A 22,979-nucleotide genomic window follows, 5' to 3' on the forward strand; every position below is an offset into this window, starting at 1 on the left:
AATGGGCAAAATTGAGCTGTTCGTAACTTTAAACCAGAGATCAGGGGTCCAAATTATTTTTGCTTTTCTAATCAGGAACTACCATATATATTAGAAAAGAACAAAACTAATATTTGAACATTTTCACTTAATGTTTGTTCTTTTTTTCATTAGAGGAAAAAGCCTGTGTGCCACTGACCATCCCAAATGGAAACTACGATGCAAGCACAGATGGTTGGTATCAGGATACAGACAAAATCAGGGTAAGATGTGACAAAGGATATGAACACAAAAACAATAAGGCCACAGCGCAGTGTATAAACGGAACATGGTCCTCTGTGCCAATCTGTGAAAGTAAGTCTGTCTACGTTTTTTTTTTTAAATCAGTTACCAGAATCAAATCAGTGTCTAAATCTTAAATCCACTTTACACAATAACCTCATTTTCAGGGAGTGCCGACTCATGTGGTGATCCCCCTAAAATCCCCCATGCAGTCATCATTGGTAATGGATACCAGGAGGTGTCTGCTGAAAGCTCACAACTGCAGTATAAGTGTGAAGATGGATATGCTGCAGAGGGAGCAGTCTCCAAAACAATCTCTTGCATCTCAGGAAACTGGACTGAAGGCCCAACATGCAGTAAGTGAAAACAGTGCAATATGCTGTCATTAAAGGAGACAGGGTGGAGTACTGATACATTCACTTTTTGCTTTAAATTGACATTGCATCAAATCAAGTTTTATTTATATAGCACATTTATAAACGATTTTTGGTCGAGCCAAAGTGCTGTACATATAATAAAAATAGCCTACAGTAGAGACACTTTACAGCAAATACAACAGCACAGATTGTTCAGAATATCAGTATGAGAAAAAAACGACACCCTCTGTCCTTAGACCCTCTGTCCTTTGACCCTCACATCGTACAAGGAAAAACTTCCAGAGAAAACCCACAGTTTAAAGGGGAACATGGGAGAAACCTCAGGGAGAGCAACAGAGGAGAGATCCCTCTCCCAGGACGGACAGACGTGCAATAGATGCCGTGTGTAAATCGAAGAGATAATACATTTTACAGCAGATAGACCGAATGTTAGGAAATGCATGTGTCTGTAATAAGAAGATGAATCCACAAGGATGTCAGCTACAATCCTGAGGAAGCCATCAGGGAAGCAGCATGACGAGACCCAAGGCAGGACCGCAGAGACAGGTTCAGCCACGACCCGAAGTCCACGACTTAATCCAGAACTCAGGGTAGAGGATCCAGATGGATGGGTGCAGTTATGAAGTATTGTTGTAAGCAAGTAACATCGCAAGGGCGCCCTCAACAAAAACAATGGGAATTTTTCCATTGGATTTAGGAATATTGCAGAAAATAAGATGATGACGTTTTTGTTGCTAACGGTGAAAAAAAAACTACATCTAGAACTGCTATGAGGTGTGATTTGTGCCAAAGACCGGACAACTAAGCTAACTGAGCGGAGAACTAACGTGTCAACATGTGCCAACGCCTCCATCAATTTTGATTGGGTTGACGTAGAATACTGGCGACGTCACGACGATGTCAGGCGTTAGACGTCACGGCGACGTATCATAGGTGCGCTCAAAGTACGCGCTCACGTGGCAGCGGCATAGCTTAGAAAGTGATATCTTATGCTTTGCGTGTTGATAACGTGCGTGTGGATAAGCGCGTGAATAACGTACGTGTGGATCTCGCCTCCGTCAGCATTGTATAGCATTATCCTAGTATTATATTGGTCGAATGATTCCGCTCCTACAGTCGTTTTGTCCGGTGGGGATTAATAAGAGTTGGGTCTAGCACAGGGGTGTCAAACTCAATTTCATCGCGGCCCACATTAGAATTATGGTTGCACTCAAACGGCCGGTGGTAACTTTAAGACTATATAAATATACATAGATAAATATACATAATAAATATAAAATAATGTATTATTTTACACAATTGCCTCTGCATTGGATTATTATCGGAAAGGGTAATAACTTCATAATTAACTACGCCTGAAAGCAGAAGTCTAGGGGAAATAATGGCAAGTCTCTTCATTGCGCATGTCACACAATGAGATGCATTGTGGGACATGTCTGTGGTTTGAACTTATTTAACTTTTGTCTAGTTTCTGAACAGATATGAGGAGCTGTGAGCTTGAGTGCTAACAGTTAACGGCTGATGTTTTGGTTATGTGGTTCACATTGAAAATGACGTCACGGCTCCGCCTACACTGCGTTACTATAGTTACTGCCCCAGCTACTAAAACTATAATGGAAACGCAGCATAAAGTGAGCCTGGCCTACCAAGACCTAACTATACCGTACTAAGCCATGCGAGGCCCTGCAATGGAAATGCGCCATTAGTTGTATCTCAATTTTTCTGTCCTTACATTTGAGTGCATAGGTGCAATGCAATGTATGATTATATGATTATAATTGCATTGTTTCGGATGGAGATGTTTTGGACCTGTCGGCAACTGTAGTAAGGTCCAAATAAAAAATAATTTATGGGCAACGTTAGCGGCACGGTAACATTATAATAAACTTGTTATATTCTTTGCACGCTAAAAGGAAGTGGCGGGCCGGATTTGGCCCCCGGGCCTTGAGTTTGACACCCCTTGTCTTGCAGGTCTGTGTATCATACTAGAACACAGGGTTAACAGTGAGCTTTGATCGCAGTGATGACATTTATACCAACATAATCTGTGGACTCTCAGCTTTCATATGATATCTTGTTTGTGCAGATAACATGAAGTATAAAAGATCGCTATTGTGAGTTATGTGCAAAGTGTCTATCTATCTATCTACAACTAGCACTGATGGATTTAAATGGCAATTTCTTTGGCATTTTTTTCAATCCGACTTCATATTGACCATTTTTAACAACAGAGGGTGTATAACACACTTTCAGGAAAAGTCACAGACTGGGAGACTTGAATATTTTGTTGAAAAAAAGTTACATACAATCAAGAAAAAGCTGCTGGTAAAATATACCCGTTGGCGGTTCTAGTGTTAAAACAGAAGCCATAGGGTGATTATATTAAGGGGAAATATGGGTCTATTTCAAGCTTGTTATGTAAATAAGTTATTGCTGGGCATTTGGCCCCCGGGCTGTAGTTTGGACACCCCTGGTCTATGTGTACTACAGATTAACTTGTTGCAGTTGCTGTATGTGGTCTGTGTCTTTGGAATTTTAATGTGAATTCGTCTTTTTTATTGCATAAACGCAAGGTGTTCTCTCTCGCCATCTCTCTCTCTTTGCTTGATATACTGACACATAACACACCCATACACTACACCATAGACTGACAGTACACACATTACTGATTAAACTGATATCACAATTTAGTTTCTCTCTTTAAATAAATATACTGTAATTGGAAAATAATCAAGTGTGGTGTCCTTGTTTTGTCCGTCCTTGAGCCAGGGCTCCCTATGGTCCCTCTTGGTTTTAGAATTAATTCAGTAATGGTGTGTGTAACACAGAAATAATAAATCATTGGATTGTGTTTCTCAAATGAAGGGGGAAAATAATGAAATAAAGTAATGTATCAAGACTCAGTGCGAGTTATTACTTTCTTCTTTTACTTGGCATTCTTCACAAATACACAGACATTGCAGCACATTGTTTCAGGTTTTTGTACAGCCTTTCTCAGCAGTATATGAAAGCTTGGTGATACAGTGGCGTTTTCTCCTGGAGACCAAGGGAAGACAGGCTTCTCCTGTTTTTTCAGCCTTTGTTATCATTTTGATAATTACAAATATATATTCTTGTCTGTGGTTGTTTTGGCGTTCAGGGCATACAAGAGGTGTAACATTATTTTAATACCAAAACTATATCATGAGATTTAAAAACAATAAAATACAAATATTAATAAATAAAAAATATTAAAAGATTGGCATCAAAGGACACATAGATTGATAGATATGCAGTTATTAATAAAATCTAAAAATAAATAAATGTAACTTTAAAAAAAAAAAAATTCCCCTTTCCCTCAAACTTTGCGTGAGCCCCCTGGCGCCCCCTGGCAGGTCGGGGCCCCCCACTTTGAAAAACACTGAGCTACATCACTGTTGCATAGCTGCGTGTCACAACCGCTAAGCTAAAGGTGGCTAATGTCCGGCGGGATGGCTTTCAGTTGTCGCATTTAGCCTCTTGTTATCAACCGCCATTTTTATGACACATAAAAGCTTTGGATATTCACTGCTAGTGGGGTAATATCAGATGCATTTTTTGTCAAAGGACAAAACGTGAAAATCTAACCCATCAAGTGGTAAAATGCTAACTAATTTCCATGTTTTAGGACTCATTCCCCCCATACTTGATGAGTATCTGTGAACGTGTGTAGTGACAAATGTAAATCAGCATTGTTCACATTTTTGTCAACTTGCTAATAGTTCTTTATTTTCACTGTTAGCGCATTTATCTATATCTATCTACAATAAAAATACTCTGCTAAGGTGATAATATGCCAGTGCTGTTCTGCTGCCCAAAAGTAATAAAAAAGACCAAGAACTATAAATAATCCAAAACTGCATTTTGGTGAGGGACCAGGGAACTTTTGTTCAAAGAAAACCACCATATTTTGTGATTCATAAAAGTGAATGTATGTATTTTTTTTTCTTCTTCCACTGCAGGTGGGGGACACACTACTGTGAGGAAACCTGTCTCCGAAGGTAGGCTTGGATTTATATGAGAAATGTAACACAGTCTCACTCCCTAATAGTCCAATAGCGACGCTTGGTCAGGGTCCTTTGGCGTGCAGTTGGGACGCGCCGAGTCTCCTTCAGCTTCATAAACAGACGCAAAGAGCTTTCAACTGATTGCAATGTATTCCCATCGGTGGCGGTATTTGACGCTCAGGGAAGCACCGCATCGGTCCATGTCGGTGGCAGTTAAAGGCAATGTGAGCCAGAGGTCGCGTTAACCGAATATTTTCCGTCTATGACGGATTTCTTTTAACAATGACGGAGAAATCTGAAAGCAGTCCATAATTTTGACGGAACAAACTCGGAACAGCACCAAAGTTTCCCCGCAGCGAGGCTCCGGTGTTATGCATGCCTGCTAAAAAGGAAATGATACCGTTTCCAAACCCAACTTTGCCGTACAAATCTTTGAAATGTCTGTGAGTTTTGGCTTTACGCTGTGCGCACTCCCGCGAGGTGCAGTGGGCATGCATAACACGGCGCTAACAGTTCACGAGCGTGCGCCCCGCCCCGCCCCCCGTTGACAGTTCACTACCCAGAATCCTCAGCTATCGTTTGGGACTACACCATGTGCTTTGCTTGACAAACCCCGTGATTAATCCTCAAGCTCTGTGATTGGATGTTGGAGTGGCAGTGCACGAAGTTTACACCGAGCGTCAAACAGCACTTTGAAATGGAATGAAACCCATCAACGGCACACTATCCAAAACAGGAATGGAACGTGTCCTGCGGTAACGCCTGCCAGACGGCAGCAGACAGAACAGTTTGCGGCTGGGGTGATGGGGGTCTTTATAATCCTGAGGGCTTTCTTTAAGGTTAACCTGGTATTTTTACTCCACTACATTTATTTTAGTTACTTTACAGATTTGGATTAATGATGTGAAATATAAACAACCCTTAAATCAGACTTTAGTTACACCTGAGTAAAATTCAGTGAAGGTGATTGTCAAGTGCCAACAATCAGGAGAGATATTGGTAGTGGGTGCTTGAGAAGACTAAATATTTATCTGCAGATCCCTATAAACAGTGTTCAAAATGGGGGGGGAGCCAGGGGGAGCTTGGCTCCCCTAAAGAGGGGGGAGCTCCCCTGAAGGCCGACTTTGAGATAAATAGGGGGAGCCCAAAAAAATCGTGCATATTTGTGTCAGACAGATTAGAAATGTTGAGTTTCTGTAAATAAATAATAGTCATTGTTCATTACAGTTTCTGAATATTTGTTTTATATATTTGTGAATATTTGTGGGTGTTGCCATCTGTACGTGGCGGCGCTGCATTCTTTACGCTACTTACGTTGCTATGGTTATGGTGGCGATGCCGGCGCGGTATTTGAAATGTTCATATTGATATTTTTTTAACTCTGGCCTTTGTAATAAAAATATGGCGAAAACGAAAACAGCCAAGCCTTGCAGCTTTTGGATTCACAAGCAAAGAAGCGAAGGAGTCTAAAAATACAACGTGAACGGAACAACTTTTAGTTGGCCGGCTGTAAGCGGCGTTAGGGTCGAGTTTGACAGCTTCACACTGAGGGAGAGGCCTGCCGATGCGGAGCCTGAAGAGAGGCTTCAACAACGGCCACAGCGCCGGTGCTGCCACCTGCACTAGCGAACCTACGATGCCCATGAACTGCCTTTTAACTGGACACAGAAAAGATGGGAGTGAGTGGAATGAAAGGTATCCATGGCTTTTCATAAAAATGTAGATGTGAGATTTGCAAAAGAGGCAAAAAGTATATTGATCTCCCTGCCGCTCACAGAAAAATCCACCGGAGTGCACCTTTAAAAAAAACAAACATAGGGCCTCCCCCGAAAGCAAATGGGTAATTTGACACTGCCTATAAAGCATAATTCATTACTCGTTATTCTCTACTAATAGTTAATAAAGACTGCATATAATGACTATTTTGCACATCCCTTTTCAAGATTTCAAGAAGGTTTATTGACATATCATATACACAATTACGGTTGTAGCAGTGCGAGCCGTGACTTTTATACCTAGGCCCTCTGCCCTTCCCTCGAAAAAAAAAGAAGAGTTATTACGTCACAGCCTATACTTCAGCGGAATATATAAACAGCGGCCCGGGGTGCAAACCATGTGCAAAACGCATCAATGACAGCGACCCTCTACCACACAAAACAACACCATTTATATAAACACCTATCATGACAGGGCACCCACAGCCAAGTAGCAATTACAAATGAATTAAGTCAGCACGGCGGCCCACATTGAAAATGACTGAGGCCTACCTTTGATGATAAATCACTGAAACACAAAGTCCATCCTCCTGTCCTTTTGGATGAAAGCACTTGATGGCGGGTCATTCAGCTGATCCTTTGCCACTCCAGTTTATCATTGTAACTCAATCTTGAAAATGACTCGGTTAATAATTTCTGGCTTGAAAGGGCGGTCGTGAGATTTATTAACAAAAAATACAAATATTAATAAATAAAAAATATTAAAAGATTGGCATCAAAGGACACATAGATTGATAGATATGCAGTTATTAATAAAATCAAAAAATAAATAAATGTAACTTTAAAAAAAAAAAAATTCCCCTTTCCCTCAAACTTTGCGTGACCCCCCTGGCGGCCCCCCGGGGGGACGGGGCCCCCCGCTTTGAAAAACACTGAGCTACATCACTGTTGCATAGCTGCGTTGTCACAACCGCTAAGCTAAGGCGGCTAATGTCCGGCGGGATGGCTTTCAGTTGTCGCATTTAGCCTCTTGTTATCAACCACCATTTTTATGAGACATAAAAGCTTTGGATATTCACTGCTAGTGGGGGTAATATCAGATGCATTTTTTTGTCAAAGGACAAAACGTGAAAATCTAACCCATCAAGTGGTAAAATGCTAACTAATTTCCATGTTTTAGGACTCATTCCCCCCCATACTTGATGAGTATCTGTGAACGTGTGTAGTGACAAATGTAAATCAGCATTATTCACATTTTTGTCAACTTGCTAATAGTTCTTTATTTTCACTGTTAGCGCATTTATCTATTTCTTATTGAACTACCACAATAAAAATACTCTGCTAAGAACTGTTGAATGAATGTTCATGTTGCTCTGTGTCAGCTGACTGTGTAAATAGGCCACTTTTTTCTAACAAATCCACCATATTCAATTTATAAGGTGATAATATGCCAGTGCTGTTCTGCTGCCCTCAAGTAGTAAAAAAGACCAAGAACTATAAATCATCCAAAACTGCATTTTGGTGAGGGGACCAGGGAACTTTGTTCAAAGAAAACCCACCATATTTTGTGATTCATAAAAGTTGAATGTATGTATTTTTTTTTTCTTCTTCCACTGCAGGTGGGGGACACACTACTGTGAGGAAACCTGTCTCCGAAGGTAGGCTTGGATTTATATGAGAAATGTAATAGGACCTGTTTATATCCAACACAGTCTCACTCCCTAATAGTCCAATAGCGACGCTTGGTCAGGGTCCTTTGGCGTGCAGTTGGGACGCGCCGAGTCTCCTTCAGCTTCATAAACGGACGCAAAGAACTTTCAACTGATTGCAATGTATTCCCATCGGCGGCGGTATTTGACGCTCAGGGAAGCACTGCATCGGTTCCATGTCGGCGGCAGTTAAAGGCAATGTGAGCCAGAGGTCGCGTTAACCGATATTTTCCGTCTGACGGATTTCTTTTAACAATGGCGGCGAAATCTGAAAGCAGTCCGTCATTTTGACGGAACAAACTCGTTACAGCGCCAAAGTTTCCCCGCAGCGAGGCTCCGGTGTTATGCATGCCTGCTAAAAAGGAAATTATACCGTTTCCAAACCCAACTTTGCCGTACAAATCATTGAAATGTCTGTGAGTTTTGGCTTTACGCTGTAGGCCCTCTGCCCTTCCCTCGAAAAAAAAGAAGAGTTATTACGTCACAGCCTATACTTCAGCGGAATATATATAAACAGCGGCCCGGGGTGCAAAACCATGTGCAAAACGCATCAATGACAGCGACCCTCTACCACACAAAACAACACCATTTATATAAACACCTATCATGACAGGGCACCCACAGCCAAGTAACAATTACAAATGAATTAAGTCGGCACGGCGGCCCACATTGAAAATGACTTAGGCCTACCTTTGATGATAAATCACTTAAACACACAGTCCATCCTCCTGTCCTTTTGGATGAAGCACTTGATGGCGGGTCATGCAGCTGATCCTTTGCCACTCCAGTTTATCATTGTAACTCAATCTTGAAAATGACTCGGTTAATAATTTCGCAACGATGTCATCACTATCACTGAAGTGAGCCATCATGAACGAACTTATGCTAATCATAAATCTATCGATCATAAATCTATCGTTTAGATTTATGATTCGAAAATAATAAAAGTAGGGTAGACATGTGGATATTATCCGGCTGAACAAAAGCGTGGCATTTATCCAACAGGTTCGTTTTCCACAGACCTTATTTCGAGCTATTTTCCAAAATCCTATGGAGAAATCCCACTGCTTTCTGTCGAGGGAATCCGAGCGAAGCTTACTTCCGGGTTTTAGGATGCGTCACTGCACCACTTGCATAGACCTCACAGCGGGCGGAACTTGTCATAAAGTCCCCGAAAATAAAGCCCGCCCATTTAGAGGGAAGATATGATTGGTCAATCGTACTGTCATTTGACATTACTCTCTCGTTGAGTTACTATAGCGGGCCCTCTGTGAATGTAGAGAGGGACCAACCAAGCTCTCCCGTCTTCACATAACTCGCAGAGACGGCATTTAACCCTTCACATTCCAACAGAAACTGAACAGGAAGATTCAAAGGATTTATTTCTTTGGAAATGTTATTTGAAATACAATTAAATCAAGTTATTTTGGTAAAACTAATGAAAAATGTAACAACAAAATATTTTTAAAAATATTTTTAAAAAAACGTTTTTTTTAATGTTTTCAAATATTATTTTTTAGAATATCTTAGGCCCTCACAGAGGGCCTAGAGGGCCCTGACGGCTCGCTTACACCTCAACAGTGCATTACAAGACATCTATCAATATGTGTGTATACCTCCACCATTAAACTGTCGTATTCTGCACATTTGTTATACTATCTATATACATCTTATAAGAGTATAATTAATATGTATAATATCGGTTAAATAAGTGCTTCAACATAGTTAACATTGCAGGAAAGTTGATTGTCAAGTTCCAAAACAAACCATACAACGCAACGCAGCGCAGACGCTGCTGGTGGGATTAGGGGGTAAACCAGATGTGTTTGCAGCCAAACCATTTATTACAATGCATTCATGTGATGACTTTCAAAGAGTAAAGCAAGCACTGCTGAATAAAGTATGATTTTGTCTTTTACAAAACGTTTTTTTCCATATGGAATCCAGTTGGAGGTCAACCAATCACAGAGCTTGAGGACTAATCACGGGGTTTGTCGAGCAAAGAGGAACGATAGCTGAGGATTCTGGGTAGTGTAGTGTCTTCGGCCATCCTAAACTCTGAAAAAATATTTGTTTCTCCGAATCGAAGGGGAAAAATACAAAAGCATTGCACACAATTTAAACCAATCAATGTTGTGTAATTAACAAGAATAATCTGGTGTTTTTGAGTTGATGAGTAGTGCAGATATCACTGTAAAATCAATCAACAGTAAGGGGAATACTTACTTCCGGGTGTAAAATCATCCGTTATCCAATGGGAATGGACGCTCACATTGCCTTTAACTGCCACCGACATGGACCGATGCGGTGCTTCCCTGAGCGTCAAATACCACCGCCGATGGGAATACATTGCAATCAGTTGAAGCTCTTTGCGTCCGTTTATGAAGCTGAAGGAGACTCGGCGCGTCACAACTGCACGCCAAAGGACCCTGACCAAGCGTCGCTCCTGGACTATTAGGGAGTGAGACTGTGTTGTTATATCTGTTAAATGTCGAATAGAATTATATATATATATATCTGCTTGTGAAGACAACAAATTACCTTAAAATTGAGAAAGCTAAAATGTTTAGGCTTTCTAAAATAAATGCTTAAAACCAACATCCCATTGCGAAATGGTCGCTTTATCTTTCAGGATCTTAGCAGCTCCAAAAAGGATGAAGAAATTGAAAGCAACATTTTATTCCTTTCTCCTTTTAGATATTATAATAACCCTCGTATATACAATACGTTTGAAATGAAAATTGTACTGGTTGACACAAATGAACAACAGTTAAAATGACAAAGAAGGTTTTACATTTGAGATGATTTACTCTGCAATGGCATCTTGAAATAATTATTTCTGAAATAACCAGTTCTTTTTTTCTATTTCAGTCGAGACCTGTGGAACTCCCCCCCTGGTTGCTAATGGTGACGTTGTGAACAACAATAAAAGGTATTTGCAGTACCAATGCGCTGCTCAATACCAACTAGTGGGTCCGAAGATGGTGGGATGTTACAGCGATGGCACGTGGTCCGAAGCACCCACCTGCAAAGGTAAAAACAAGTCCACTCTAACATTCAGAGAACTTGGCTGTGTAAATAAATGTGTTGTTTATTTTTCCAGCCACCTACTGTTCTGTGGACACTGATGAACTTTCTCACATAAAATCTGTTGGAGTCAGAACTATAAATGATGGTGAAGAAGAGAATTTGGAATGTTCCAGTTCTGTTTTCTATTTTTCTGAAGCCCAGTGCACTCGTGGGAAAGTTACGTTTTCTGAATGTAAGTATAATTTAAAGCTTGTTACATATTCAATGCCATTAAAATATTTGTGAACATTATTGTTTAAAAGACTTAGGCTGCAGTCCAATAGTCCATTTAGCTTAGGAACCTTCCTAACGGAGTGAAATGACCCGGAAGTACGTCAGTGGCAGCCATGATAAGTGCTGTTCCAATTCTCCAAATGAAAGGAAAGGAGGTTTCAAACTTCCTTTATAACCTCCTTTAGCTTAGGAACCACTGGACCTCCCTAACCGAAAGGAGAGGAGAAAATGCTGCCCCACAATGCATTGCAGCCGCAGCATTTGCCGTCACTCAACAGTCGGCCGTTCACGGAAACAACCGATTATGACCGAGAAATGATATCATGAAAGTTACGGTGCATATTAAGCATTTTAAAACGTATGTGGTAAGTTGCCAAAGTGCTTTGTTCTGAACGTTCATCAGTATTATAATCAAAAAGAGAAATATGAACGTTAGTTTTTACTGAAATGATCAAATAAAGTCAACATCTCACAGTCTTTACTGAGCTGTGTGGGGTTTGTTCAACTTTTAAAAGATGTTTGAATGGTGATGTACACAGTGATAGATGTTAAGGACTAACGTTTATAATAAATACATTTGTATTGATTTTAAGATATTTTCATAGTTCATACAATCATACGTATTGGGATCATTTGTATTAATGTGGACCGGAGGGAGAGGGTGACGAGCATAAGTTTCACTTTCCTTTTTTATTTCAATTCCAGCTTTGGTCATGAAGAATATGTTTCTCTGTTGTCCACGTTCATAAAGCATAAAGCAACAGCATCAGAGCACGGTGCAGAGTCTCTAGATGAGTTTACAGTAGTCCCTCGTTCTTATTAAATATCCATGTTGTAGTCCGCTGTATAGAAAACTGTAGTTTCTAGTTTCCCCACAGCAGCAGACGCACATTCAGGACCTCCACTGGCGCATCATAAACACGTCGGATAGTGAAAGTGCAGTAATTTAGTCGAATACCCAAGCAACTTCTCAGTTTTTTTGCTTTGGTCAAGTCCCGAGTAAGACCACACCCCCAAAGATACTGCAGTCAATAGAGAGCCACAGTGACGTGTCCTAAAACCTGGAAGTAAACTCCTTCATGGTTCCCTCGACAAAAACGCTAGGATTTGGGAAAATATCTGGAAATAAGGTCTGTGGTTGAAACACATTTAAGAGACGGATCACGTTTTGTTCAGCCGGATAATATCCACATGTCTATCCTACTTTTATCATTTTCGAATCATAAATCTAATCGCCAGAAGCAAAATGCTAACGTTATGCTATAAAGGAACTACAGCAGGGTCGCTGCTTCAACGTCACGCCAACTTAAGATCCATATTCAAACATACAGATTCAAAATGGTACAAGTTGAAGTGTTTGTTTGAACAGTCTGCAGGAGGCAGGTACTTGCTTTCCAGTAGAACACGGGGAAAAAACAAACTTAGCGGGAGTGTTTACGTGTTACTTATTAACAACCATCGTTTTTCAGACACGTGAACTCTTCAGAAATCACCAGTGGGGTCACTGCTGATGTATTTAATGTCGTAGAACAAAACGTGATCCGTCTCTTAAATGTGTCTCAACCACAGACCTTATTTCCAGCTATTTCCCAAAATCCTATGGAGAAATCCCATTGTTTTTGGTTGAGGAACCGGAAGTGGTAAAATGCTAACTTGCTCAATCTAATGAAGCTCAAATGTATACATCTGTAAAACGTTCATAGTGTTGGCTGTGTGAGGGTGCAGTGTGCCCCTGTTGAAGCCTTACATTGGAAACAGCTGATGACGGCTTCTTAAAGGCCTGATAACATTTGCAATGGTTGCCAGACAGTTAAGCAGATAGTATTGACTTCCAGAGGTGGGGGAAGTACTCAAATCTTGTACTTGAGTAAAAGTAGAAGTCCTGCATTCAAAATGTTCTTCAAGAAAAAGTACAAAGGTGTTGGCATCAAAATATAGTTAAAGTACCAAAAGTAAAAGTAATCATTCTGCAGATTGGTCCATTTCAGAATAATATATATGATATGTTTTGATTATAATTATTAATTAACCGAGCAAGACCACACCCCTAAAGATACTGCAGTCTATACTGCAAGTATCTTGCTCAAGGATTAATCGACATGTTGACTACATGGGCTGGGATCGAACTCACGACCTTCTGGTTGAAAGAAGACCGCACTCGTAGCTACAGTCGCCCATCTGCTTTACATTGGAAACAGCTGATGCCGGCTTCTTAATGGCCTGATTACATTCGCAATGGTTGTAAATATACTGTAATTGGAAAATAATCAAGTGTGGTTTCCTTGTTTTGTCCGTCCTTGAGCCAGGGCTCCCTATTTTTGTATGTAGGTTATTCTTGGTTTTAGAATTAATTCAGTAATGGTGTGTGTCTAACACAAACATAATAAATCATTGGGTAGTGTTTCTCAAATGAAGGGGGAAAATAATGACATTGTTTCAGGTTTTTCTACAGCCTTTCTCAGCAGTATATGAAAACTTGGTGATACAGTGGCGTTTTCTCCTGGAGACCAAGAGAAGACAGGCTTCTATTTCGTATATGGCTTCGCCCTCTAAGGCTATCGCTATTGGGTTTATCCCTCTGCGCCCCGCGCAGCACTGAAACACTTGTAGTCCACGCCCACCCGCCAGGTGGGCCCCACCCTCGGGCCTCCTTCCGGTATAAATAGGAAGGGTGCCCGGCAATCTGCTCCCTCTTTTCTTCAGAAACCAGCAGAGTACTGAAGCACAAGAAGATCGAATCATGAGCAGCAATGATTGTGTCCGCATGTGTCCTTCGTGCAATACGGGATACATCATGAGCTACGATTTGCATCCAATATGCGCATCCTGCCTGGGGCCAGAGCACGCGGACGCGGCTCTCAGCCAGCAGATCGCATGTTCACATTGTGTTCGTCTCCCATCATCCGACAGGAAGCGAAGGGCGGACGCTCTAGCTGCTGCGGGTGAGGAGGACGAATGGCCCATCCAGAACAGGGACAACAGCCTGTTTCTGGAGGCGAGTGGGGGGCAGAAGTCGGACGACTCCTACCCCGTCTCCCTCCATGGCTCGCCATGCGGCTCTCCCCTCCCCCTCCCCCCTCTTCCCCGGACGGGGGAGACGGGGTCGGAGCGAGAGTCAGAGGTGGCGGTCAAGCACGTGGTCCCCTTCTCCGTGGCCACGGTGCTACCGGCGCTGGAGCTGCCGGAAATAATCGGCAAAGCAGCAGCATGCAGAGGTCTCCCCGTTCCCCGAGGACGGGAGAGGGTGGCTCTGGATGACATGGCCGGAGTGTTTTCCCGGGTTCAGACGGGCAGGAGTGACCCGATCTGGCCGCGCTTCCCCGCCATTAGGCGATACCAGGAAGGGGCAGCGGCGAACCCGAGGACCTTAAGGGCTCCGGTGGCCACCTTTGTCCCCTTCACTAAGGTGGAGGGGTTCACAGACGAGGTTTTTCCAACCACCCCCGCTCTGGAACCGAGCTTAACGGCGTTCTTCCGGGTTAGGCAGGCCAACTTGGTCGCCGGACGGCGCCCTATGTTGGCCGCCCCCAAGGACCAGTATGTCGCCCGCCAGGCTGACCGGGCGCACCAGTGTGCGTTCCAGGCGTCTGCAGCAGCGAATAACATCGCGTTGCTGACCAACTCGGTGGTGACGTTGGTCGAACGGTCCACCACCGTGGCTCCAGAGGAGGCGGAAGAGATCGCTAAGGCGGCCAGCACGGCACTCAAGATTGCCCCGGAACGCACGGGAGCTTCCTGGTTTCCATGCCTACAGCGTACGCTGTCAGGCAGGCCATGGGAGATTCCGTGGCGGGGGGACGCTCTCTCACAGGTGGAGGGAGCGATCTACAGTCATCCAGTGATAGGCCAGCCCTTATGGGCATGGCCCCTGAGCGGGAACACTTAGAGAGGTGGGGTCTCTCTCAAGATGTTGTACGCACCATTAAGGGAGCCAGGGCCGCGTCTACCAGAGCGTCCTACACAGCCAAGTGGGCAGCGTTCCAGCGTTGGTGTGTAGAAAGAAGCCTGGACCCCATTACGTGACCCCTGCCTCACGTGCTGTCATTCCTTCAGCTGTTGTTGGACAGGAATTTGGCGTTCAGCACAATCAAGGTATATGCGGCTGCCATATCATCTTGTCACGTGGGTTTCGGAGCAGGGACGTTGTTCAGTCACCCCCTGACGAAACGGTTTCTGCAAGGGGTACGAAGACTCAGACCGGTGTCACGCGCACTGGCGCCTCAGTGGGATTTGGCTTTGGTGTTACGAGCACTAAGCAAAGCCCCATTTGAACCTTTAGAGCAGGTTCCCCTCAACATGTTATCAGCCAAAGTAGTACTGCTTTTGGCTCTAACATCGGCGAAAAGGGTGAGTGATTTATTCGCTCTCTCTGTGGCCCCGTCATGCCTCCGGATCCAAGGGGATGGCAGTTCGGCTGTGTTACGTCCTAACCAAGCCTTTATGCCAAAGGTCATCACAAGCTCTTTTAGGTCAAGAGTGATCACCCTGGACGGGTTTTTTTCCGCCTCCTCATAAATCGGAGGAAGAAGCCACATCTCATCTCCTCTGTCCGGTGCGCGCGCTGTGCTGCTATGTGGCGCGCACGGCGGCATGGCGCCGTTTTCAGCGCCTGTTTGTGCATTATAGAGAGCGCTCGATCGGGCAACCTCTGTCTACACAACGGCTGTCACACTGGCTGTGTGAGGCTGTGTCACAGGCATATGTCTCCTCTGGGGTGGAGCCCCCGGAGAATATCAAAGCGCACTCCCCACCAGAGGAATTTCCTCCTCCACGGCGTTGCACGGAGGAATGTCAGTGGAAGATATTTGCACGGCTGCATCTTGGTCTTCCCCCTGTTCATTTATTCAATTTTATTGGAGGGATGTCTCCCTTTCCTCTCTGACGCACCCTGTACTGGGTGTCCTGTCGGAGTGAGTGACGTCAGGGATCCAGCTGTGCGCCTCTCTCCTGCCTCTCGGCACACAGAGAGCGGCCCTTTTCCCCTCGTAGGAGAGGGATGTTCCTTTTACTCTGACACACTTCGTACGGAGTGCCTGGTCAGAGTGAGTGACGTCAGGGATCCAGCTGAGCGCTCTCCTACCTGGCTGACACGGAGAGCGGCTGTTCCCCCTCTATGATCGCAGGACAAGGTGGGACCTTCGTCTCTACTTTCTCACAGCGGTCGGTATGTATTGTTCCCAGCCTTCACCCCGTCGGGAAGATAGGCATGGTTTGCTATGTTCCAGGGACGGTGATGCGCCATTACGCATGGCACAACAGGCAGGGGGGTGTTATTGAGCAGGTATGTCTGTGCTTCTAGTGCCGGACGGACCCAGTGGGGCGCAGACTACATCATGCTTCGCCCTTAACCCAATAGCCTTAGAGGGCGAAGCCATATACGAAATAGAACTGAGGTTACCTACTGTAACCCAGCTTCTATGAGTAAATGGCGCAGCCCTCTAAGCGCTGGGCCCCACTGGCTCTACGAATAACTGAAGAAAAGTTATATTGTATGAGAGCAGATTGCCGGGCACCCTTCCTATTTATCCCGGAAGGAGGCCCGAGGGTGGGGCCCACCTGGCGGGTGGGCGTGGACTACTAGTGTTTCAGTGCTGCGCGGGGGCGCAGAGGGATAACCCAATAGCGATAGCCTTAGAGGGCTGCACCATTTACTCATAGAAGCTGGGTTACAGTAGGTAACCTCAGTTCTCCTGTTTTTTCAGCCTTTGTTATCATTTTGATAATTACAAATATATATTCTTGTCTGTGGTTGTTTCGGCGTTCAGGGCATACAAGAGGTGTGACATTATTTTAATACCAAAACTATATTGAAATAGAGTCTAGCTTGAACAGCAGCTACGTAGCTGTAACATTACTGGGTTATTTGGTGATAACTACCATTACATTACATTACATTACATTGCATTTAGCTGACGCTTTTGTCCAAAGCGACTTACAATAAGTACATTCGACCAGGAAGACACAACCTTGAAGAAAACAGAATCATATAAGTATATCAGGTTTCATAGAGCCAAACATTTCAAGTGCTACTCAACTGGCTTTAGGTAATCCAGTCCTTTATTGGTATAAAAGTGCTTCGTTAATCGTTCTAGCGCTCGAAGTGGAGTCGAAAGAGATGAGTTTTCAGTTTGCGCCGGAAGATGTGCAAGCTATCTGCCGTCCTGATGTCAATGGGGAGCTCATTCCACCATCTTGGAGCCAGGATAGCAAACCCACGTGTTTTCGCCGATGGGAACTTGGGTCCTCCTCGCAGCGAGGGCGCAACGAGTCGTTTGGCTGATGCAGAGCGTAGTGCACGCGCTGGGGTGTACGGTTTAACCATGTCCTGGATGTAGGAAGGGCCAGATCCATTCGCAGCACGGTAAGCAAGTACCAGTGTCTTGAAGTGGATTCTAGCAGTTACCGGAAGCCAGTGAAGGGAGCGGAGGAGCGGAGTGGTGTGGGAGAATTTAGGAAGGTTGAAAACCAGACGAGCCGCTGCATTCTGGATGAGCTGCAGAGGTCGGATGGCACATGCAGGTAGACCAGCCAGGAGGGAGTTGCAGTAGTCTAGGCGTGAGATGACGAGAGCCTGGACCAGAACCTGAGTCGCTTTCTGAGTCAGCTGGGGACGTATCTTCCTGATGTTGTAAAGCGTGTATCTGCAGCAGCGGGTTGTAGCAGCGATGTTTGCAGTGAAGGACAGGTTGTTATCTAGGGTCACACCCAGATTCCTTGCAGTCTGAGTCGGGGAAACAACTGAGGTGCCGATGTTGATTGTCAGGTCAAGAGTTGGACAATCTTTTCCCGGGAGGAAGAGCAGCTCAGTCTTGTCAAGGTTGAGCTTGAGGTGGTGAGCAGACATCCACTGAGAGATGTCAGCTAGACAAGCAGAGATGCGTGCGACGACCTGGGTCTCTGAGCGGGGAAAGGACAGAATTAATTGGGTGTCGTCAGCGTAGCAGTGGTAAGAAAAACCATGCGGGCTAATGACTGATCCGAGCGAGTTTGTGTACAAGGAGAAGAGGAGGGGACCAAGAACAGAGCCCTGAGGGACCCCCGTAGTTAATTGACAAGGGTCGGACTCAGACCCTCTCCAAGTCACCCTGTAGGTACGGTCTTTCAGGTATGAGGTGAGGAGGGAAAGTGCAGAGCCAGAAACTCCAAGTTTTTGGAGAGTGCGAAGGAGGATCTGATGATTCACCGTGTCGAATGCAGCAGACAGGTCCAACAGGATGATGACAGAGGAGAGGGATGCAGTTTTGGCAGTGTGCAGTTCCTCCGTGACAGCAATGAGAGCAGTTTCTGTGGAGTGACCTGCCTTGAAACCAGACTGGTGCGGATCCAGAAGGTTGTTCTGATTGAGATAACAGGAGAGTTGTTTAAAGACAGCGCGTTCAAGTGATTTAGACAGGAACGGGAGGAGAGAGACAGGCCTGTAGTTTTATAACATCAGACGGGTTGAGAGTGGGTTTCTTTAGGAGAGGGTTTACTCTTGCCTCCTTGAGACTGTTTGGAAAGTGACCAGAAGTTAGAGAAGTGTTGATGAAATGGGTGAGAAACGGTAGAATATCAGGAGCGATAGTCTGAAGGAGGTTTGAAGGGATAGGGTCCAGAGGACAGGTGGTAGGGCGGGCAGAGGTAATGAGGGTAAGAACCTCACTTGGAGAGAGAGGGGAAAAGGAGGTTAGTGTGTTGGTGGAAGGAGGGTCTGGTGACCCAGCGGTGAGTAAAGGTGAGTCAGAAAAGAAGAGCGAATATCATTAACCTTTTTTTCAAAGTGGGGTAACAAAGTCGCTTGACAGAAGTGAGGAGGGGGGAGGAGCTTTTGGAGGGTCCAAGAGGGTGGAGAAGATGGAAAATAGTTTTTTAGGATTGGAATAGGAAGATTGGATCTTATCTTGAAAGAAAGTGCTTTTTGCCTGAGAGATCGAAGCAGAGAAAGAGGAGAGGAGAGCTTGATAGGTTAGGAGGTCGTCACGGTGTTTGGATTTCCACCATTTCCGCTCTGCTGCCCTAAGGACGGTTCTATTAGCACGCAGTGCATCATTTAGCCAGGGAGCCGGAGGGGACTGACGAGCCTGCCGAGATGTCAGAGGACAGAGCGAGTCCAGAGTGGATGAGAGAGTAGAGAGGAGAGTTTCTGCAGCAGAGTTTGGAGGCAGTAGTTGGAACGAATCAGAGGAAGGGAGGGCTGAGAGCACCGACGAGGCAAAGGTAGAGGGAGAGAGGGAGCGAAGGTTACGGCGGACAAGTGTAGGATGGGAAGAGATTAGTTTGTTATGTTTGGAAAGGGATAGAGAGAATGAAATGAAGAAGTGATCGGATGTGTGGAGCGGGTTTACAGAGAGGTTAGAAGTAGCGCAGTTCCTTGAGAATATGAGATCAAGGACATTGCCAGCTTTATGAGTCGGTGGGGACGGAGAGAGTGAGAAAGCAAAGGCGGTTAACAGAGATGTTAGTTCGTCTATCTTCCCCATCTGGAGGTTGAAGTCTCCGAGAAGTACAGCGGGAGGGCCAGTTTCAGGGATGTGTGAGAGGAGATGATCTAATTCCTCCAAGAAGTCCCCCAAGGCGCCTGGTGGACGGTAGAGAACAACAATGGTTAACTGTATAGGATGGGTTACTGTGACGGCATGGAACTCAAAGGTGGAAGGAGTAAAGTTAGGTAGCTTGAAGAGGGAAAAGCTCCATTTGGGAGAGAGCAGGAGACCAGTGCCACCTCCTCTGCCAGTGGGTCTGGGTGTATGGGAGAAGGAATATGCAGTGGAGAGAGCTGCTGGGGTGGATGTGTTGGATGGAGTAATCCAGGTCTCAGTGAGAGCAAGGAAATCCAGAGACCGCAGGGAGGCGTAGCCAGAGATGAAGTCAGCCGTAGGAACAGCTGACTGGCAGTTCCACAGGCCACCTGAAACTAGATGATGGATCTCAGTGGAGCACGTGGGATAGACGAGAGCAGGCCGGTTATATCGATTAGGAGATACACGGGGCCAGTGATAATTGCGAGAAGACACATGAACAGGAATGGAGAAAATACACATGATTATAGCATGAGGGGCTAAACAACAAAAGTAAAAATTAAAAACGCCAACGATACTTAGCTCAATCAAAGTAGGATTTGCCTCCTCTTTGCCTCCCTCGTGACTCCCGTAGGACTCTAATGTCTTTGTCAGTCTTACTCCCGTAGGACTCTAATGTCTTTGTCAGTCTTAGCCTGTCTGCCGCTGAAGCTGCCGCTCCAGGAAAGAGCTACCCGAAATGGACGCCTGATTGCTCAGTTCTCACAGCTGAAGTTAATTAGTTAACTATCTACAGCTGATGGGCGACAATAGACTGGCCCTGCCTATGTTAATAATGCAGGCTTGAGTGCTGAGAGCTGTAAAGCAGGTTTCGCCTGAGCAGATCTGAGATTTAAAATCTCTCAAAAGCGATTTAGCCGTTTTAGCTACAGTAACAATTATACAGAGTCGAATAAATGAAACCGAGAAGTCTAATTAAACAAGAATATAACTTACAGTGGTTTCTGCGTCAATAGGTAATGTTGTCACCGGGTCCAGATGCACACTGAGTTCATCAGTTTCTAAATGCGGTATTTAAATGCTTTTTGAGCTAAAGGATGACTGAGTCACGCAGTTCTACTTCACGCAATCAATAGACTGGCCCTGCCTATGTTAATAATGCAGGCTTGAGTGCTGAGAGCTGTAAAGCAGGTTTCGCCTGAGCAGATCTGAGATTTAAAATCTCTCAAAAGCGATTTAGCCGTTTTAGCTACAGTAACAATTATACAGAGTCGAATAAATGAAACCGAGAAGTCTAATTAAACAAGAATATAACTTACAGTGGTTGCTGCGTCAATAGGTAATGTTGTCACCGGGTCCATATGCACACTGAGTTCATCAGTTTCTAAATGCGGTATTTAAATGCTTTTTGAGCTAAAGGATGACTGAGTCACGCAGTTCTACTTCACGCAATCAATAGACTGGCCCTGCCTATGTTAATAATGCAGGCTTGAGTGCTGAGAGCTGTAAAGCAGGTTACCAAAGTAAAGTAACTTCAGACGCAGACATCACGTAGCTTCTCAGATGAGAGGGGTGGCGACGAGAGTGCCACGTTACTTCTCTCGCGGCATAGTTCACGGCATTGTAGGCGACGATCGACACGATTGGCTGCTCAGTTAGTTCAGTATTTGGCACAAATAACACCTCATAAACTACAAGCTACATCACTGTTGCATAGCTGCGTGTCACAACCGCTAAGCTAAAGGCGGCTAATGTCCGGCGGGATGGCTTTCAGTTGTCGCATTTAGCCTCTTGTTATCAACCACCATTTTTATGACACATAAAAGCTTTGGATATTCACTGCTAGTGGGGTAATATCAGATGCATTTTTTGTCAAAGGACAAAACGTGAAAATCTAACCCATCAAGTGGTAAAATGCTAACTAATTGCCATGTTTTAGGACTCGTTCCCCCCATACTTGATGAGTATCTGTGAACGTGTATAGTGAAAAATGTAAATCAGCATTGTTCACATATTTGTCAACTTGCTAATCGTTCTTTATTTTCACTGTTAGCGCATTTATCTATTTCTTATTGAACTACCACAATAAAATACTTTGCTAAGAATTGTTGAAATGAATGTTCATGTTGCTCTGTGTCAGCTGACTTGTGTAAATAGGCCACTTTTTTCTCACAAATCCACCATATTCAATTTATAAGGTGATAATATGCCAGTGCTGTTCTGCTGCCCTCAAGTAGTAAAAAAGACCAAGAACTATAAATAATCCAAAACTGCATTTTGGTGAGAGACCAGGGAACTTTTGTTCAAAGAAAACCACCATATTTTGTGATTCATAAAAGTAAACATATTGTATGTATTTTTGTTGTTCTTCTCCTTCTGGACATGGTGGTTCTGCAGGTGTGGGGAACACTATGACGAAACCTGTCTCCCGAGGTAGGCTTGGATTTGTATGAGAAATGTAATAGGACTGTTATAGTATAACATAACCCTCATATATACAATACGTTTGAAATTACAATTGTACTGATTGACACAAATGAACAACAGTTAAAATGAAAAAGAAGGTTTTATATTTGAGATGATTTACTCTGCAATGGCATCTTGAAATAAGTATTTCTGAAATAACAAAAAAAATTAAATCTATTTCAGTCGAGATCTGTGGAACTCCCCCCGTGGTTGCTGACGGTGACGTTGTGAAAAAAACTGGAATGAGTTTGCGGTACCAATGCGCTGCTCAATACGAACTAGTGGGTCCGAAGATGGTGGGATGTTACAGCGATGGCACGTGGTCCAAAGCACCCACCTGCAAAGGTAAAAACAAGTCCACTCTAACATTCAGAGAACTTGGCTGTGTAAATAAATGTGTTGTTTCTTTTTCCAGCCACCTACTGTTCTGTGGACACTTATGAACTTGATCACGTAAAATCTGTTGGAGTCAGACTTATAAATGATGGTGAAGAAGAGAATTTTGAATGTTCCAGACATGGCAGGTTTTTTGATCATTTTTCTGAAGCCCAGTGCACTCGTGGGAAAGTTACGTTTTCTGAATGTAAGTATAATTTAAAGCTTGTTACATATTCAATGCCATTAA

At 44.1% G+C, this 22,979-nt stretch overlaps 1 protein-coding gene across 2 annotated transcripts in view; it reads left to right on the top strand.

Moving 5' to 3' along the window:
• LOC117536050 (complement factor H-like) overlaps nt 1-22,979 on the top strand; it is a 30,616-nt gene that overhangs the window by 4,496 nt on the left and 3,141 nt on the right. Inside the window, exons 3-11 of one of the 2 annotated variants that reach the window (XM_034200777.1) lie at nt 154-333; nt 429-617; nt 4,619-4,657; nt 7,998-8,036; nt 10,959-11,120; nt 11,191-11,349; nt 22,286-22,321; nt 22,538-22,699; nt 22,770-22,937. In XM_034200777.1, coding sequence (XP_034056668.1) covers nt 154-333; nt 429-617; nt 4,619-4,657; nt 7,998-8,036; nt 10,959-11,120; nt 11,191-11,349; nt 22,286-22,321; nt 22,538-22,699; nt 22,770-22,937 — 1,134 coding nt within the window. The remainder of the gene's footprint in view (nt 1-153; nt 334-428; nt 618-4,618; nt 4,658-7,997; nt 8,037-10,958; nt 11,121-11,190; nt 11,350-22,285; nt 22,322-22,537; nt 22,700-22,769; nt 22,938-22,979) is intronic. The other variant, XM_034200778.1, reaches the window with a different exon arrangement.

Source organism: Gymnodraco acuticeps, unplaced genomic scaffold (genome assembly GCF_902827175.1).
Source record: "Gymnodraco acuticeps unplaced genomic scaffold, fGymAcu1.1, whole genome shotgun sequence".
Lineage (NCBI taxonomy): Eukaryota > Metazoa > Chordata > Actinopteri > Perciformes > Bathydraconidae > Gymnodraco > Gymnodraco acuticeps.